The sequence below is a fragment of the Vipera ursinii genome (genome assembly GCF_947247035.1).
Source record: "Vipera ursinii genome assembly, chromosome: 1".
Classification (NCBI taxonomy): Eukaryota; Metazoa; Chordata; class Lepidosauria; order Squamata; family Viperidae; genus Vipera; species Vipera ursinii.
The window spans coordinates 295,819,081-295,838,517 of NC_139512.1; the positions used below are offsets into that span (position 1 = coordinate 295,819,081).

The window sequence follows — 19,437 nt, forward strand, 5'->3', positions numbered from 1 at the left end:
AGTGTATTGTAAGCTGAAATATTTGGGTTAAACACCAGTAAGCACGCATGTTGTGCAAACCTAGCTTAAAGTGCTTAGTTTTCTGGGAAAGCATCCCCATGAATTAAATATTATTTTCAAGTAAAAGTAAAAATGATTAATTCATCAATCAAAGCACCTTGAAGGCGAATGAAAATTAGGTTTCGAAAAGCTACTGATATGGGCTCTTATAAAAAGCGGAGACAGTGTGTGCGCCATCTGAAGAACAGCACTCCCACCTTGTGGGAAGGATTACACCTCGTCCGAGACGATGCATCCATCGCTCGTCGAAACAAGAGGGAAAAATAAACTGCGATTTCATACTCGGATGCAAACGGACGCCCGCTTTGTGGGCTTTAAAAACGCGCCGCTTTTCAGCGTATAAGCGAAATGCGCGGATGTTAAAAGAGATCGGAACCCTCAACGATCGATCAGTCGGCTGAAATGATGTCTGCCCGTCCTTAAGACGACAAGAGATGGCATCACTGCAAACCGGAGAAGAACAAAGACGGTGGCCGTAGCCTCCATGAGAGGGTGCTGTCGATCGCGGAAACAGGCCCTTTTAAGGCGGACGGAGCAGAGGCTCGAAGGCTTTGCGAGAGCAGGCTCTATATAGGGCCGAGGGAGGCGACGACAGTTCCTCTCCAGGCTGCGCCGCGCTCTCTGTCGGAAGGTCACGCCGTGCTCCAGGCTCGTCTCCCGCCGTCGACCAAAGTAAGCGCGGCCTCTTCCTCCTCCTCCACCACCACCACCTAGAAACGGAACGTCGAATATTCTCTACGCTTTACAAAATGGAAGCGGGCCGGAAACGTAACCCCCCCACCCCGCGGGCTGCCTCGTTCGCTGCCTCCGGCGCAGTGAGGAACCGACCGGGAGGCCGGTGCCCGGGGCCACGTGCTCCCGGGCGCCAGAATTACGAGCGGAGCGCCTCGGGCGGCGGCTCCTAGCGGCGCCCGGTCTCAGCTGGCGGGGCTGGCTCTCGCCTAGGTCAGGGGTAGGCAACCTCGGCTCTTTTATGACTCATGGACTTCAACTGAAGTGCATGAGTCGTAAAAGAGCCGAGGTTGCCTACCCCTGGCCTAGGTCAAGGGGTCGGCAACCTTGGCTCTCATGGACTTCAGCTCCCAGAATTCCTGAGCCAGCTGCGCTGGCTCAGGAATTCTGGGAGTTGAAGTGCATGAGTCATAAAAGAGCCGAGGTTGCCTACCCCCTGGCCTTAGGTCACCGGCATGGCCGCCGGTTCGTGTTGATGCACGCGCGGCCGCGGTTGGGCCTAGTCAGGCGGGCCAGCCTGCCATGCTGGTGCGCGGAACCCCGGATTAGCGTCCGCTCACCGGCACGGTTGACGATTATCCGCCTCCTCGCGAGCAGGGAGAAATCTCTGCCTCGAGTCGGCGTTTGCAAAAGGGCGGCTTTTAATTCCCGTTCCTCGCGAGCTGTAAAAAGGTTGACCTCCAGCCTTACTTAATCGATGCCTGCTCTAAAATGCCCGAAACCCCGATCTAGATTTTAATTATTTAATTTAATTTAATTTTCATTTTATTTATTTTATTTTATTTTAGCCTGCCGCCTTCGGCTGGTGTGTCCTTGCTATTTTCGGTAATAGCCGTGGAGAGATTTCAGCGGGATTAGAATTAGGAAGTCAAAAGAACAAAGGGGGAAAAAAACGGAGGTTGGATCTCCGGTCGCCTTGCCAAAAAAAAAAACCCACAACAACAACGTATTGTGGTGCTGCTTCCTTTTGGAGCTTTGCTCTCTTTAAAAGGCGAAATAATCCTGCCTATAAATAATCCTTGTTCGAGGGTTGTGGGGGGGGGGAGGGGAATTTAGGGTGAAGGATGACAATGTGTTGGAAGTCAGTCAATCTAAATCTAGATTTAAGCTGGGCTGGTGGAATGTGTGGCTGACCTTGGGGAAAGAGTGGAAGAGATGCTGCTTAGGAAACAATCAGACAAAAGGGGCAGGAACACACACACACACCCCACATCCCCCCCCCCTAGTTTAATGGTCACGCAAAGAAATTTAGGAAAGATTGTCCTAGGACAGTTAGGCAACCTTGGCTCTTTTAGGACTTGTGGACTTCCACTCCCAGAATTCCTGATTCTACTCCCAGAATTCTGGGAGTTGAAGTCCACGAGTCGAAAAAGAGCCAAGGTTGCCTACCCCCCCCCCTCCTAGGATCAAGCAATTAAAAAGCAGCTGTGGGAAGCTTGTGCTTTCAAACTTGCAGATTATGCTAATGTGGCTTTACAATAAAATGGAATTAAATCCCCTTGCCTGTCTCGATTTACCTGGGAGGGCTGGCAGCTCGTCTGGAACAGCTGAACTTCAGGTTTCTGGTATGTTCTGGTTTTGTAAAGATGTTGTAACAGAGCTAAAAGTTCTTCTATAGCACCATGCTTGTTGCTAAAAGTAATTTTCTAGGGCCCTGGAGGAGATGGGAGAATAACTAGGGTTATGTTTTGTGCTGGAGAGGGCTATTGCCACTTATTAGTAAGAGTCATTTATAGAGAGGAAGAGGAAGGCATGCTTGTTTGCCGTCTGCATGCACATTGTTATTTTCAGTAACCTGTGGCTTGGTTGGTTCAGCTTGGGCTGAAATAACAAGCCTATCTTAGGTCTCAGCCCTCCATCTTTAAAGAGGGGCAATGCTAGAGGTCTGCCTTGCAAAGTGGTTGGCTATTACAAACCACAATATAAGATGCAACTTTGAATGTTGTGTAAAGAGATGTGAGTATTAGAAAGGGTGTGAACACTTGTTTTCCAGATGCCTGAAGAAATCCAGCATGGTGAAGAGGAGGTGGAAACCTTTGCCTTCCAGGCAGAGATTGCCCAGCTAATGTCCCTGATCATCAATACTTTCTACTCCAACAAGGAAATCTTCATGCGGGAGATAATTTCCAATGCCTCTGATGTGAGTATACAGACTTGGAGCTGGGGCAGAGGAAAAGTAGAAGACGAGTGCAGGGAAATTGGTAATACTTGGGAGTGGATTGAGTAAAACTAACATTTAAATCGCATCTCCTTGTAGTCCTTTGCCCTGATGTCTCAAGGGATAGGAGGTAAATCCAACCCATGCAGAAGACACCAGGTTGGGGGAAAAATATGACAAGTTATCTGGACAACAACGTAATATGAAACCCAACTATAATATCACACTATGGTGTTGTTCTGATTATTGGACTTCAAAACGGTGTTTTAAATATGATCAGAGAAATTGGTTAAAGAACATTATTTCAGATTTAAGAAATAACTAGCTCTTTAAGGCATGTTCTATTTAAATACTAGCCCAATAAGGCATTGGTGAAGAAGTAACATGTAAACAAATGATAGATTTGCTAAGGAAGGGCTCAGGGTTCTGGTCCTCCGCTGGGCTCAGCTTAATGACCAAGGAAGCCAGTAGGTTAGTAATTTTGCATGGCTACTTCGTAGCCTTGTATTTTTTTCCTAAAAGATAAGTACGCTATATGTTTTTGCTTTGATAATACTAGAAAAGAGAGCTTAACGGTAGGTACAATAATTGCAAAAATTGCTCAGTGTGTTATTTTTAATAACAGGAAATTGAGCTCTGATGTTCTATCCTTTGTAATATAAAGGCATAAGGAAGCATGGTGACCTTAGTATAATGAAAGAGAAACCAGTTGTGTTGCTAAATGTCTGCCACTGGGCATAAAATCAAATCTAAGTAGATCACACAAACGGTCCATCTGTCTCTGTGTTCTGTTCCTATTTGTAGCCAGCCACACGTGAGAATCCCACAAGGCTGTTACAATTTTATTCCTCTGTGATTATCTCAGGTTCTATAACTTCAGGATCAGTGCCCCATCTGTTCTCTGAAAGTCTGGAATGTAGTTCCTAGAATGCTTCAAAAGCTTGCTATGGAATTGCAGTGTTGACTATATTAAATGCAGGGAGAGCAGTAATACTAATAATCCTATTTTAATTGAATCGGCATAATTTTACCTTGGCTATTTTCATTAAATCAACATAATTTTACATTGACTATCTATTCTAGCCCTCCCTATTGTTTGAAATATGGTTTCAGTTTTCAATGTAAAATCAAGCCCATTAGGGACATATTATCTAAGACTTACCTCTCTCTTTCTCATTTATGGTTTGCAGGTAGCTGTGAATCAGTTGCCCTCTCTGCCATGTTCTGTAAATATGAACATGACTTTAATGAGTGATAATTAGTGGTGAACCCTAGTGAATTCCTTTAAGCCAAGATCATCACTTCATTTTATGGTTGCAGATTTCACAGTTTCATGTCCTTGCATGTTCTTTGTTTGACATTTACTTAGTCCCTCTAATTCATTGTATGGTATGAGAGGAGGGTGAGGCATTTGCCATGTCTGATTTTTTTTTATTCAAAGATATATTTTTAAAGCAAAATATATCTTTAAACCATTTTGATTAAATTATGAACTAAACTAAACTAATGCTCATTAAATTATGAGCTAATAAAGCAGAGCTAAATTACGATCATACATTCAGTGACCGAGTGCCACTGAATTCAAAGGGATGCCCTTCTGAATGGCTATTACAATTGTATTAAGGAATATGTCTTTTTCTCACTGCTAGGTTTCTCTAGAGTAAGTATATGAATCCTTGTGCTGTTCACAGGAGACATGCTTTGGAATAGGGTTTGTTTTTCTATCCTTTTAAGGTTTAAAGCCGAAATCTTGTTTCTTGAATTTCCTTTCTTTAAAATTAGAGGTAACATTCTTGAATGATAGTTAAAGTTTCACAAAACATACATTTTATAACCTAGGCTTTGGACAAGATCCGCTATGAGAGTCTAACAGATCCCTCAAAACTGGAAAGTGGCAAAGAGCTGAAAATAGATATCATCCCCAATCCTCATGACCGTACCATTACACTGGTGGACACTGGCATTGGGATGACAAAGGCAGATCTTGTCAACAATCTGGGCACCATTGCCAAGTCTGGTACAAAAGCCTTCATGGAAGCATTGCAGGTGAGTGGTTTCAATCCAGACTTTTGGTAATGCTTAGGGCCTTCACAGTGTGATCATTTTGTCATAAATATGTATATCCTCAAAATTGGTAATCACCTGAATTTCTTCATTGGTGGATTATGTATAGGATATAGTGTATTATATGCTATAATATGGCATATTATATTATAAACTGTGGTGTAGTATTATTTATCCCTATTATTATCTTCCTTGCTCTCCCATTTTATTGGGAGGATGATGATGATTCTGTACATGCAGTGCCTCTGTACTGGAGACAAATTCTTTTGTGTGTCTAATCCCACTTGGTCAAATAAAGTTCAGTTCAATTCCACTGACTGTAGAAAGGCATTTGCTAAAAGAGGCAAAATTGTCAAGAATAAGAATATTTCAGAGCTTCGTGTCTAAAGGGTAGTGGCAAAACTAGCAGGGGCATCAAAATAGGAGTCTGAGTAATTAACAAAAAAGAGACTAAAAGTTCACATTTAGCATGCGAAATTGATTTGGTGAAGCTAATTCATTTTAAGCAAAATAGCACTATGGACATGATTTATGCTACAGGAAAAGGGTTGTTGGATCCCTTTGACTGTTTGAGATACTGCTTGGCTTGTCTGTATTTTAAAACCCTATCAAAACATTTCCAGGACAAGAAATTTGCTTTAAAAGTAAATAAGCAAGGCATGGCTTTGCCTTCAGGCCTGAGGATCTAGGGGTGACGTGGAGTTTGTGAAATAATTATGGGAGTGTCAGCCACCCAGAGTCAGATATGCAAGGTGGGTGGCTATGCAAATTGAATAAATAAAATCAAACATTACAGGATATGGAATCCTATGTCCAAGGTGTGTTTTCACACTATTGGCATAGAATGTAGAATTCTCAAAACGTATGTCAGAGTTATATCCAATTCTTACTTGGAAATGCCAAATTTAGCATAAGATGTAGCTGAACTGAATTTCCTATGATAAAACATGCTTTTGTGGCTATGTCAAAACCTGTGTTTGTACTCTAGTGTGGTATATAGGTTACCGTTGCCTTTTGTAAACGTTGACATCTCTTTCTCTAGGCTGGTGCAGACATCTCCATGATTGGGCAGTTTGGTGTGGGGTTTTACTCTGCTTACCTTGTGGCTGAGAAGGTTGTGGTCATCACCAAGCACAATGATGATGAGCAATATGCTTGGGAATCATCTGCAGGAGGCTCCTTCACTGTTCGGGTTGATCATGGTATGTTGTGATCTTTGCTTTTGGAAAACATTTGCCACCTAAAAAGTGATAGGAGAGGAGGGAGAAAGAGGTTGAACCAGGGTTTTCAGTTGCTTTGAAGTAGCCGGAAGATTATGACAGCCCTGGTCATGACTAAGGGACATTGCTGCAGCATTCATTCTGGTTCCAGGACCCCTGAGTAACAGTGATGGGATGGTCAACGTGGGATATTTTTAATATTTTCAAAAATGGATTGGTCTGCATTTTTATTGTCCTTAAGTCAAGCTCAATGCATAAAGTAATATTCATGATTCCATATCACTTACTAGATTAAATAGGTGTACCTGAAATGAAGCTACAGGTTTTTTTATTATATATTATTAGATATGATGCATTACACAGTGACTTACTATAAACGTTGTGGGACATACCTCTAACTGAAATCTTCATATGCCACTTCATTGGGTACCTTTATTCCTCATTTTTCATTTTCATTTCCATTGTTAATTACTTTTTTTCCCTTAGGCAATATTGTGCTTTTCAAGAGGATTTCTTTTAGAATACAGACTATATTTCTAGAAAATAATACTTTGTATTTTGTGCATTTGGCAGGGATAGACCTTTGGGGCAAGTAAATAATGCAGTTTTGATCCAATTGGTGAGATTTTGTATGTGCAGCAAGTATCATTTGAGACAATAACTGCTTCAGATCACTATAGCTTTATTTTCAAAAACTCTGGAACAAAGTTGCCCTAATGTTTATCCAAGCTTAATATTCCGGGTTAGGTAAAATAGCCTGAAAGAGCCAATTTGGCTATTTAGCATATAAGAACAATTTGAATACTGCATTCAAAAGGATGCAGATCTATTTTTATTTATTATTCGGATTTGAATATATGACTAATGCTGAAATGATTGGTGATGTTCTGTCTTTAGAATATTATAGTGGGAATAACTGTGAGTTGTCTATAAAAACAACTTCCTAGAGTGAAAAAGAAAACTGCTCTGTAGGATTCATACGTATGGAATTTTACATGCATGCACATTCGCTTAAAAATATTTCCAGTTACAAAACCTGGGAACTTATTTATTTTTCTTTTTTTAAAAAAGTAATCAACACTATTCAAGTTTTATTCTGTCCTCTCGAAATTACCGTGTACAATTCTGGCAATACCCTGACATTTCTCCTGTATTTGTTGGAAATTGTAATGTTGGCTTTTGATAGAAACACTTCCATTTTTAAGTTCCAGCCTGGATTGTTCAGTTTATATTCAGAATAAATAGGCACAGTTCAGTGCAGTATCTGATCCTGTAAAATGGCTCTCTCTACCTCTTCTAGGTGAACCCATTGGCCGAGGCACCAAAGTGATCTTGTACCTAAAGGAGGACCAGACAGAGTATCTGGAGGAACGCCGTATCAAGGAAGTTGTGAAGAAGCACTCACAGTTCATCGGATACCCCATCACCCTCTATGTATGTATTGGAGAGCAACAGGTCTGATAGTAAATATCCTTGCTGCTTTTAGCTCTTTGCTCTAGCCAATTTCGCATCCATGCTGCTGAAGAGTACTTCCTGATCACTCCCAAGCTTGAGGGTCTCTCTTTTTTTCCTGTGCTAGCATTCGGGTTTCGCCACATTCCAAAATAGGCTTTGAAAGTAAGTCATTGTAAGAAGAACATTGAGTAATCTTGGGGAGGGTGATCAGAGCGGTGAAAGGTCTTTCAAACAGGTTTTTTGAAAACTGCTTGGGTTCAGTGACAAAAAAGGGCAAAAGAAAAGTGTGCTACTTCATGAAATTACAGACGAGTATTATGTTCAAGGGCTCAAAAGCATTTCTCCGCTTTGAATCCGAAGTTGCACTCTTACTTAACGCACATGCACACTTCAAAACCTGCGGCATAAATCCTCAAAGAAGTGTTAGAAAGTGTTGGAAAACAAGTTTGAAGCTCTAAGGAAAGGATGTGTGTCTCTTCCTGCTTGCAGAAGACTTGATGCGAGGGATGCTATGTCTTGTCTCCCATTTAACATGCCCCTCTCTTACTTATTCAGCAGACCTTAATAACGCCTCTCCTTGTCTTTGTAGCTGGAAAAGGAGCGTGACAAGGAGATCAGTGACGATGAGGCGGAAGAGGAAGAGGAGAAGAAAGCTGAGAAGGAGGTGGAAGAAGAAGCCCCCAAAGATGAAGAGAAGCCCAAGATTGAGGATGTGGGTTCGGATGAGGAGGAGGAGGAAAGTGGCAAGAGCAAAAAGAAGACCAAGAAGATCAAAGAGAAGTACATTGATCAAGAGGAGCTGAACAAGACCAAGCCCATCTGGACCCGCAACCCTGATGACATCACGCAGGAGGAATATGGCGAGTTCTACAAGAGCCTCACTAATGACTGGGAAGACCACTTGGCGGTCAAGGTGAGTGACTCGGGTGATGGGAGTCGAACTGTTTCTGGATGTCTCTTTGAGCAGGAGGTCTCTCCCTGTTGTGATTCAGGGTCAGCCTGTGGGTTCGGCAGTTGGGTCGGACGACTCAGAGGAGGAGGGGGGTGTTGAAGAGCTTGCTGAGGGGGTTGGAGAGCTTGCTGATGAGAGCCCTCAGCCAGGCCCCTCCCACCTGGTCACGACGGAGACCCAGCTGTGTGAGCCTGACAGCGTGGATGAAGATGACCCACAGCTGGCCCTGTTCAAGGACGCCCGAGGCAGTCAATCAGGAGTAAACAGAGGAAGGCAATGGGGCACCTCGGAAGGAGGCAGAGAGAAGCCACGCCCTGAACTGTATAAAAGGGGAATGTGTGGGAGGGCTGGTTTGCTGAAGGCAACCGCTTGAATAGCTCCTGTTTCATGGTTCGTGTCTTGTTTTGCTCTGTTTTATGTTAATAAATTTGGCAGGCTTAGTTCCAGCCTCTTGCCTTCTTGTAAAGGGGTTGTCCCTGCCTTTTCTGCAGGGCTGGTAGCAGGCTGGTACAGAACACTCCCAGTCAGCAGAGAGATGTCCAAATGGTAGCTGTTGGGCTTCTTTAGAACTGGCTGTGCTTAAGGTACTGTTTACAGCTGTCTGGTAGAGCCCTGGAACTTGACACGTGGTCTTGTTTGTTACAGAATATCTTCCACAATTTTCCATTTTTCGCAGCTCTCGGAGATAACACAACTTTCAGCTTCTCTTTTGTTCCATCTGCTTTCTCTTGCTGTTGCAGCTGAGAGAATATTTCAAGGTGTTCCTAACTGTTCCGTGCTGAGAGTGTTAAAGGCAGCTCACCCTGTGAAGGAAAAACTTTTGTTTTTCCCCTCAGTGCTTCTTCCGTTAATACCTGGCATGAAAAATAAACAGTAAATGTAAGACCCTGCCTCGAAATTGGGTGAATGGAAACAGTGGGAACTGCAGCACCGGTACATTATTCTCCCTCGTGTCAGTTTTTCCGTAATGTGATATTTAGTATAGTGCTTCAAGTCGAGAGTCGTGGGCGGAGGAGAGAATGAGACTTCCTCTCTCTTTTACTGGCTTTTTTGCCCTGTTAAGGTCAAATTTAGAAGATAATATTGAAAATGAGATCTTGTCTCTGGTGGTTGCTTCCCATATCAGAGCAAGATTCTGCCGTCTTCTGGCCTTCGGGAAGAGTTGGAAGTGGGCAAGAAGAGCTTCTGATATTAAGGATGGAGGCTGCTCTCCTGCTTCCATATTTTTAAGCAGATGAGAAGAAATCCTGACTTTTCTGCTGGCGCACAAGGATATATTTTTTTCTGACCCACATTTGTGTCAGAACTCATAATTTCTTTTCAGGAGATTTTGCCACGAATGTCTTTCCAGTTTAGGGCCCAGGCCAGAATGCAGCAGTTGAAGTAATTTCTCAGTGCCCAATTAACAGCTGGACTGAGAGAGCTGCGCTGGTTGCCATTTAGCTTTGGGTAATTCAAGGTTCTGGTTCTTTAAAACCCTACATGGCTCCGGACCTGCATTATCTGTGGAATTATTTTCTCCCACATTTCTGCCATCTGCAAGATCTGGGAAGGGCACCCTTCAAGTCTCTTCATATTGCCCTAATTTAGGGCTGCAAGGGCATGCCGTTTCTAGTGGTGCCCTTCTCTCTTTTGGAAGAGTCCACAGCCCGAGGTTAAGTCGGCGGCGGCCCTGCTGGCATCCAGGAAAAAGCTGCCAAGAAGCGGCTGTTCTAGAAAGCCTTTGGCAAATGATGGTGGCAGTTGTCATAATTGGTTGCCTCTAGTGTGTTGATGGATAGGACAGTCCGCCGTTGTTAGTGGTAATAAGTTTTTGCTGTGTTGCCTTTGTTCTCTGTGTTTTAGTTTTGTGTTATTAGTCAGCAGTTGAATAGTAAGTATTACGTCATTTTGGAACTGCAGCAAATACATTGCAGAGAGGGAAGAAAAAATGTTCTTTTAAGGGCCAGGGATGGGGTGTTTCTAAGTGGATGTCAGTCAATTGGAAGTCAAGTCAGGTGCTCACAGGTGCTCGTCTGTTCTTCCCAATCTTCCCAGCATTTCTCTGTGGAGGGGCAGTTGGAATTCCGGGCGCTCCTCTTCATCCCCCGTCGGGCCCCATTTGACCTTTTTGAGAACAAGAAGAAAAAGAACAACATCAAACTCTATGTCAGGAGGGTCTTTATCATGGACAGCTGTGACGAACTCATCCCAGAATACTTGAGTAAGTCCTGAAGCCTTCCTGCATTTTTCAGCTAGAATGACAAGTTGTTTAATTAGCCTTTGGCTGGCTCATCTGCATTAACAATCACCCTTTTCCCCACATCATCCATACGTAATTCAGTCACCCACTAATCCAATCAGGACGCTTTTAGTAACAGACAATGACAGTGATCAGGCTCCAAATCAATATCTTGGGAATACTCAACTTATGACCACAACTGAGCTCAAAATTTCTGTTGCTATGCGAGATGGCTACTAAGTGACCATTTTTCACACTTAACGACTGTTGTAGCATCCCCATGGTAGGCGATCAAAATTCAGACACTTGGCAATTGACTCACAATTTGTGACGGTTGCAGTGTCTCGGGGACATGCGGTTACCTTTTGTGGTACCTTCTGGCAAGCAAAGCCAGTGGAGAAACCAAATTCACTTAACAAACGTGTTACTAACTTAAACAACTGCAGTGATTCCCATAACAACTATGGCAAGAAAGGTTGTAAAATGGGGCAAAACTAAAACAGAAATTTTGGGCTCAGTTATGGCTGTAAGTCGACTACCTGTGCTGTGCAAGATTGGTGGAGTTATAGTAGGCCATGTTCGACCTGTGGGATCATCTTTGCCCTGTAGCCGAGGCCATTTTACCTAATAGTGATAGTTCATCCAAAGACTGGGTTTAGCAATGCCAGTGTTCTGGATCGAAGCTTGTTGTGCTAGTGATTTAATTCCTTGTTAAGACACTTGCACTGGTCTGTTTAAGCAAATTTAGTCACAATTAACGGCCCTTTCCAGACAGTGAACTCATAAAGCACCTGGTTCATCTGAAATACCTTTATTTTGCATGTAGAAGAAGATTACAGCAGAGAAGGTGTGGTCAGGTGAAGTCTGGACGGTACTTTAAGGTCAAAAGACAGTAACAGGATTACTGTCCGCATGGCTTGTGTTCAGATGTTACAATGGAGGATGGAACACAAGGGAACAAGGAGAAGGGGGAAGTCCAACCCAGAAGGGGTGGATCCTAGTACAGCATCATGAGCAGGATAGGAAATACATCACAAAGGGGAAAGGTGCTGGTAGACCCAATTAACATATTATAATTTCCCAAAACAGCCACGTGGTGGCAGCACAGCCAGTGTCCTACTATTGAACTGCAGTCCCTTCTTTTGCCAGCCCAGTGTTCTCTATGTTGTATCATGTTTTCTTCTGATAGAACTGACAAGAGCTGATTAGTTGAAGGGAAACAAAAAGATTGGCTTCCTTTGCACATTCCTGTTTATCCATTATTCCTTCCAAAAATTTGAAGCATGTATCCCTGAATTCCTTTTGTTTAAAAACGTGTTTGGTTGGATGGTGTAGATGAATTATCTGGCCTAACCTCTTTCCTAGTATCCATCTCGGCGCAACAAATAGCATGAATAGCTTTGCCCTGCCGGAGAAAGGAAAAGATGTTGGTGTATTCGGGATGTTTTAAATTTCCATCAATCTTGGTCAGCTTGGCCAATGCAAAGGGACTGGGAGTTATTTAGAACAATTGGAATGCATTGCATGGCTTCCTCTGTAGGGATATGGGAAATGTTTTGGGAAGAAATAGGTGCAGGTGATCCAAACAAGAGAATGAAACCTGACAATAAATCCAGGTAGAACAGAGTGAAATTCCTTTGTAAATTTCTATAGCACATCATTGTTGGATGGGAAAGAGTTCGTCACTTCAATGCATAAATTCAATCAGACATGAAATGTGAACAAAATGCACTTTAGGAGAAGAAAGGATAAATATGCATGGTATTTATACACATTTGTTTTTCATCCTCAAATCACTGTAGGAGTTTAAAAACCGTTCATCAGTCTGTTCTTATCCAGATTACGTCACCGCCGCAGCTGTTTCCCCACCCCCCTGATTTTGTTTATTTCTCTTACAAACACAGATTTTATTCGAGGTGTAGTAGATTCTGAAGATCTGCCCTTGAACATCTCTCGTGAAATGTTACAGCAAAGCAAGATTCTCAAAGTGATTCGCAAGAACATTGTCAAGAAATGTCTTGAACTTTTTGCAGAGCTGGCTGAAGACAAAGAGAATTATAAAAAGTTCTATGAGGCCTTTTCTAAAAATCTGAAGGTGAGAGTTCTGCAGCACAGTGGCAGCACAGTGATTCAAACTTATTTTTTTAGTTTGTTTCCTAACTTAACTATTTATTGAGCTATGCTATCTGTGAAATCAGTACTGCACAGCTAAGCTATTTAAGGTAGGTATCATTGGTTTTTTTAAAAAAATCCTTCTGTTTCTTACATAAAAAGAAAAGGATTTATAATCGTTTCCAGCTACCGTTTTTGGTTCATTTCTGTATTTAAATGAAAATTTTGACCATATGTACGGGGTCAGGATTTGTCCTTTTTAGTTTAGATTGCCCAGTTGCAATAGAGGTGGAGAGTCTGTATAAACCCTGATATATAAATAAATAAAAACTCATGTCACCTTCAGCTGGGCATCCATGAAGATTCTGCCAACAGGAAACGTCTCTCGGAGCTCTTGCGCTATCACACTTCTCATTCTGGAGATGAGATGAACTCCCTAACGGAGTACGTGTCCCGGATGAAGGAGAACCAGAAGAACATTTATTACATCACAGGTGAGTGACAGTTCATTGGCCCAGAGTCTAGGGGTAGGCAACTTTGGCTCTTTTATGACTCGTGGACTTCAACTCCCAGAATTCCTGAGCCAGCCAGCCATGGCTGGGCTCAGGAATTCTGGGAGTTGAAGTCCACGAGTCATAAAAGAGCCAAGGTTGCCTACCCCTTGGCCCAGACTGAACATACGTCAGGAAATGCTGTTTGCCCTGAACAGTCATCTTCTTGGCCTTGATCTTAGCTTCAAGACTTAAATTGAATTTTTTTTCTAGGTTCTTGGGAAGCCTGTAATACCATCTGTATTGCCTTTCTAGATCTTATGAAGTGGTGTGGGATGGCTGGGCTCATTCTCTAAACTTCAGGATTGCAAAGACCTGACCTGAAAATCTCTAAGCAGTTTTTAATTTAAATGTTTCAAGGAAGTAGAAGGCCTTTGAGAAAGGCTTGTGAATATTCATATTTTCATCCTCCTACAAATTCTATGTGCCACATTCAAGTTTCAAAACCACCTACTTTTTCAATGCTTTGTTAAAAATGGTGACTCACTGCCAGAATCTCCTTGAATTATGTTATGGTAATACGTACAGATGAAAATCTGCAAAAATTAACACACATAATAGAAAATGAAATTTGCATTCCCAAAGCCTGGAGGTTTCTGCAGTTGGTTTACTTTGTGCTGAAATAACTGGCTTCACACAGTTTTAACAGTGGATATAAACTCTTTTTTTAGTGCATTGCTTAAAGTTACAAAAGCCTTTTACACTTTTAAAGCACCCAGTTTTATTACGAGTTATTGATTCTTTGGGTATTTTAAATAAATACTGCAGAAATATAAATAGTAAAATAGAAAATAAGTAAATGAAAGAAGGAAAAGTGGCATTGCTTCCTGGTACCACCAGGTTTGGAAAAGCGAAAGGATTTGGGGCTTTTTAATAACCAGCGTATTGAGAGAATCAACACATATTGGAATACATTTGAAGATTAGGATAATTAAAAGTATATGCTTTGAATCCTTGCCCATTCTCAAAGTTTTCCAGTAACTCTGTTAACTTGGAACTGTACTTTTACCAAATTTAAGGGCTCTTGCTTGAGACAATAGTTTCGCTAACTAGATAGATGACTAATTACAAGTAAATTTTTTAAATCTTGGAATCCTGAGCCATCAACAAAGGGTCTTTCAGCAAGAACAAGGGCAAGGTCACTTACAGCGTGGCCCTTTATGGGAGTTAATATCTAAAAGGCAACTGTGCTGTGATATTATTGGATGTCCAAGCGTGTAACTGGAGATTTACCACTCCCACCTCTCTGGCACTGCAGGGGAGAGCAAAGAGCAAGTGGCCAACTCTGCCTTTGTGGAACGTGTGAGGAAGCGTGGTTTTGAGGTGGTATACATGACGGAGCCCATTGATGAGTATAGTGTTCAACAACTGAAGGAGTTTGATGGAAAGACATTAGTATCAGTCACCAAGGAAGGCCTGGAACTGCCAGAAGATGAAGATGAAAAGAAAAAGATGGAAGAGAACAAATCCAAATTTGAGAATCTTTGCAAATTAATGAAAGAAATCCTGGAGAAGAAGGTGGAAAAGGTGAGATTCTTATGTTGTTGTCGCCCCTTAACTCTGTCGATGTCATTATGGCTGTTGGGAGCATACCTGTGGCCCCCATCATACATTGTTGTGAAGTGCCATGACTACATTTGGCTTATCTTTCTAGGTGACAGTTTCAAACCGGCTAGTCTCTTCCCCCTGTTGTATTGTCACCAGCACCTATGGCTGGACAGCCAACATGGAACGTATCATGAAGGCCCAGGCTTTACGGGATAACTCTACTATGGGCTACATGATGGCCAAGAAGCATCTGGAGATAAATCCTGATCACCCCATTGTAGAGACTTTACGTCAAAAGGCTGAGGCAGATAAAAATGACAAGGCTGTCAAGGATCTAGTGGTACTTCTCTTTGAGACCGCATTACTTTCTTCGGGTTTCTCTTTGGAGGATCCACAGACCCACTCTAACCGAATCTATAGAATGATCAAGCTGGGATTAGGTGAGTTGCTAAAATCTTATCAGGAATTTGATACTTTTGTTACCTAAAGAGGGAAAACTTGACAAGTGACTGCTTCACAATATCAGTCTTTTGCCCTGATGTTTTCACCTAGGATGAAAACATCAGGGCAAAATACTAGTGGAAATTTGGCAATATAAACAGTGGATATTTGGGCTCCGCAAAAACATAACTTTTTGATTTGGGTAAGAGTATTCCTGGAAATCTTCCCATAAATTTGTATTAAACCTTTTAACAAGAAGAAATTTCTCCTGAGAGGGTAAAGAAAACTACACGGAGTGCTTCACATAACACTGCAGTCTCGTCACATTGGCTGGCTATGAAGCACTGCTTGAAATCAGATACCAAGCTGTGAAGCACCAAAAAAATATAGCCATGATGCAAACAGGAAGTTTGAAAGACCAGATGCTCACACACTCAGTGAGTGCTCTGCCTCAGATTCATTACATGTGCATATACATTGCTCTGCATAAATGTGGAGAATACATTTGCCCGCCTTCATGCTTAAATTGTAGAATAAACTCTGAGGCTAAATGCGATTTACTCACCGCCCTTAACATTTGTTATAACCATAAAGATATTCACAGTGGGCTTTAGAATTTTAGTATATTTGTAAACCTTTAGTCATACTAAGGTCATGGATGGGTAGCACTATCAGCCAAGGATTAAAAAATAGTTTGGCTTTACTGAATACTTTCCCCCTAGGAATTGATGAAGAAGAAGTTGCTGTTGAAGAATCCACTTCTACTGTATCTGAAGAGATCCCTCCCCTGGAAGGAGACGAGGATGCGTCACGCATGGAGGAGGTGGATTAAAGAGGAGGAGCTGATCTTCCCTCTTTCCTGCCTCTCCCCCCCCCCCTTGTTCCCTGTGCCATCACCTTGCTCAGGAAGCCAGGCAGTGCTAACTGCACCCTCAAGATGGTCTGTGTCTTTTCTAAATGGTAACTAATGTGGCAGGCAGCCTCCCACATTTATTTGGTCTGTCTGCTTGTTCAAACATGCTGCTTTAGGGGGGGAAGGTTTTTGCTCTCCTGTCCATGAAGATTTTGTTCTAGTTTTAGCTTGACCACCAAACATCCATCCCATGGTAGCTGAAGTAAACACCCGGAGAATGTCCTTCCCACTAATATAGCAGTGAGACTCCTACCCACCCACCCCCAATCTCTTGCTGCTCTTTGTTGTCTTGAGAAAGCAGGGACTTACAATTTGTTCACTGGTATTTGGTTTTGTTCTACTGGAATTAAAATAAAAGAATATGGTTTACAATGAAACGAGGTGGTTGATTTCATTATTATGGTTGGTCACATAATAAAGCCAGATATTTAGACTGGGTTTGGCATTGTTATCAAGTAACCAGGAGTAGCAGATGTTTGATGGTGTTAAAGGTATTGTTGCAGGATGCAAACTGTTCCAAATAAAGATGCCTTTTGCATTTGATTGATGGTGATTTGTTAAAGTTGATGGTGTTCCAAGTGGTGCTCCAGATGCTTTGATTTCACCCAAGACATCTTATTACTATTGGTACAATCTTTGCTTTCTTTTGCCACAGTCATGCTGCTTCTATTTGCAGGTCTTTGTCTGTTATGATTTTCTCCAGTTCTTTCTCATCTATTCTGCTGTTTCCAGGTCAGCGTCCACAATTATCACTCCAATGTCCACTATCAAGACTTTTGGGTCTTTCCTTATCAACAGTTGTTAAGTCTTGGGTGTTATGTGGCAGATGCTTCTCTGCTTGAATTCTAAAGCCCCAGAGCACTGTAGCTTCTTCATTTTCTATTACTTCTATTTTGTGGTCCCACCAGTTCTTCCTTGCAGGAAAATTGTATTTCTTGCAGACATTCCGATGCAGCAGTATTGCTGCTTTGGCATGCCATTGTTTATAGCTAGCTAGGGGGTGCACTATTTCTTCAGCTTCCTTGCAGAGGCAGCATAAATATCTTTTAAAATCTGCTGTTGCATGCATTTGTTCTTAAGGCTTGGTTTTATGAAGCCAGAATTAGCCCGTCTCCTTTAATGTTACTGCTTTTAGCCATTACCAGGTCTTTTTATCTGCTTTGCCTGCTATTTTTTAATATATTGGCCATTTTTTAATATATTGGCCTATTGTTCATCTGGTCTTTCTTCTAAGCCAGTTCGGTTTCTTTGGTATTCAGTCGGCCTTCATGGTATACTAGCTTCAGTGCATCTTCTTCACTGTACTTCAAATTTTCTTCCAAGCTCTATTTTCTTCTTCAATCATCTGGTGTACTTGCAACATTCCATCAACTATTTTCTTTGGCAAGTAGAATCTTAACATCACTGCATGGATGAAGGGCATAAATTATTGTCATCATTTTTCTTGTCTTCTTATTCATGGCTTTTAGTTCTGCTTGTGTCCAGTTTACTATTCCAGCTGTTGTTTTTTCTAATGACTGGAATTGTCCAGGTGATAATTGCCTTGATGTTATTTCATCCTGTGAGTTTGGATGAACTCACTTCTAACCTTGACTTCAGTATGTTTAATGTTTGTCAGCAGCTGTATTTTGCATGTTATACTGTAGAATACTCATTTGATCAGGTATTTGTAGTGATCTTCACTCATATTCTTAATGTTATTTTATTTCCAAAAGGCATCTTGATTCTTCAGTTTTCACTGTGTGGGTAATATACAATTAAATTCATAGTCTAAGGCAGATGAAGACTTAAGAATTATTAAGATGGGGACCTAAAAATATAAATAATTCCAAGCAGAATAGGGTGGGGTTATTTTTGTAAAATTAGGATATTCAGGTCCAATAAATTCAACCTGCTCATTTTCTAAAATTTTCTCAATTTGATGGCCCCAGTGGTTTATATTACGTTCAGATCCAAAACTCTGGCAATATTCCTGATGATTTTGGCAATTTGGTCATGATGCTGCTTTTAGTCAGTTTGTGAAATTTTGCTGCAGCCATTGATCAAATGGTCAATTGTTTCATCTTTTTCACTACAAAGGAGACATTTGCTACTGTTGTTATATATTGAATGTTTGCTTTCGTACAATTTGTTGGCAAAGCTTCAGCCCCTAGAACCAAGCCTTCAGTTTCTTCTTTAAATCCTGATCTTAACCAATTCCATGTGGGGGGTTTTTATTAGCTGTTCCTTCCATATATTTGCACAGAACCACAGTAGCTTTATTTTGGATGTTATACTGTAGAATACCCATTTGATCAGAAATCACATGTCAATTCTGGATACGCAGAGGTAGTTGAGGCACTAGGCTAGAAACTGGGAGACCTGGGTGATTTGGGAAATAGTCTTGCAGCTCTAGGAAGGAGGCAAACCAATTCCAAAACACCTTGTCAAAAAAGCGGCAGGGATTTTGTCCAGGCAGTCACCAGGAGTCAAAAACTGACTCAAAGCACTGCAGCCTCTAATTTCCAATGTACTTTTGATTATTATGGAAACAAACTAAATAGGGCTCTTAAAGGTAAAGGTTCCCCCGCACATATGTGCTAGTCGTTTCCAACTCTAGGGGCCGGTGCTCATCTCCATTTCAAAGCCGAAAAGCCAGCGCTTGTCTAAGGACATCTCTGTGGTCATGTGGCCGGCATGGCTAACTAGATGCCAGAGGTGCACGGAACGCTGTTACCTTCCCACTGTAGTAGTCCCTATTTTTCTACTTGCATTTTTTACATGTTTTCGAACTGCTAGGTTAGCAGAAGCTGGGACAAGTAACAGGTGCTCACTGTTACGCAGCACTCGGGATTTGACCCGCCAAACTGCCGAACTTCTGATCAACAAGCTCAGTGTCCTAACCCACTGAGCCACCACGTCCCTTAAATAGGGCTCTTAGCCCCAAAGAAAAAAAACTCCAGCTCCACATAGACAAGAGTACCTCACTTTCTATTTACCATTCACTAAGAGATCTGCATATCTTGCTAAA

The 19,437-nt window shown here is 41.9% G+C and overlaps 1 protein-coding gene across 1 annotated transcript; it reads left to right on the plus strand.

Moving 5' to 3' along the window:
* Positions 1-578: 578 nt before the first annotated feature.
* On the plus strand, positions 579-16,804 carry HSP90AB1 (heat shock protein 90 alpha family class B member 1). Its single transcript, XM_083349460.1, has 12 exons — positions 579-732; positions 2,786-2,932; positions 4,790-4,996; positions 6,057-6,216; positions 7,535-7,668; positions 8,279-8,602; positions 10,679-10,844; positions 12,767-12,957; positions 13,321-13,468; positions 14,784-15,052; positions 15,180-15,513; positions 16,237-16,804. Exons 2-12 carry the CDS (start codon positions 2,786-2,788, stop codon positions 16,344-16,346), a joined length of 2,190 nt encoding a protein of 729 aa, XP_083205586.1. The 5' UTR covers positions 579-732; the 3' UTR covers positions 16,347-16,804.
* Positions 16,805-19,437: the final 2,633 nt, after the last annotated feature.

What these genes read in the sequence shown, in the direction of transcription:
- HSP90AB1 (XM_083349460.1), top strand. Translation starts at nt 2,786, where the DNA reads ATGCCTGAAGAAATCCAGCATGGTGAAGAGGAGGTGGAAACCTTTGCC. An exon ending in AAGACCACTTGGCGGTCAAG is followed by an intron (nt 8,603 to 10,678) that starts GTGAGTGACTCG and finishes CAATCTTCCCAG; the next exon opens with CATTTCTCTGTGGAGGGGCA. An exon ending in CCTTTTCTAAAAATCTGAAG is followed by an intron (nt 12,958 to 13,320) that starts GTGAGAGTTCTG and finishes TGTCACCTTCAG; the next exon opens with CTGGGCATCCATGAAGATTC.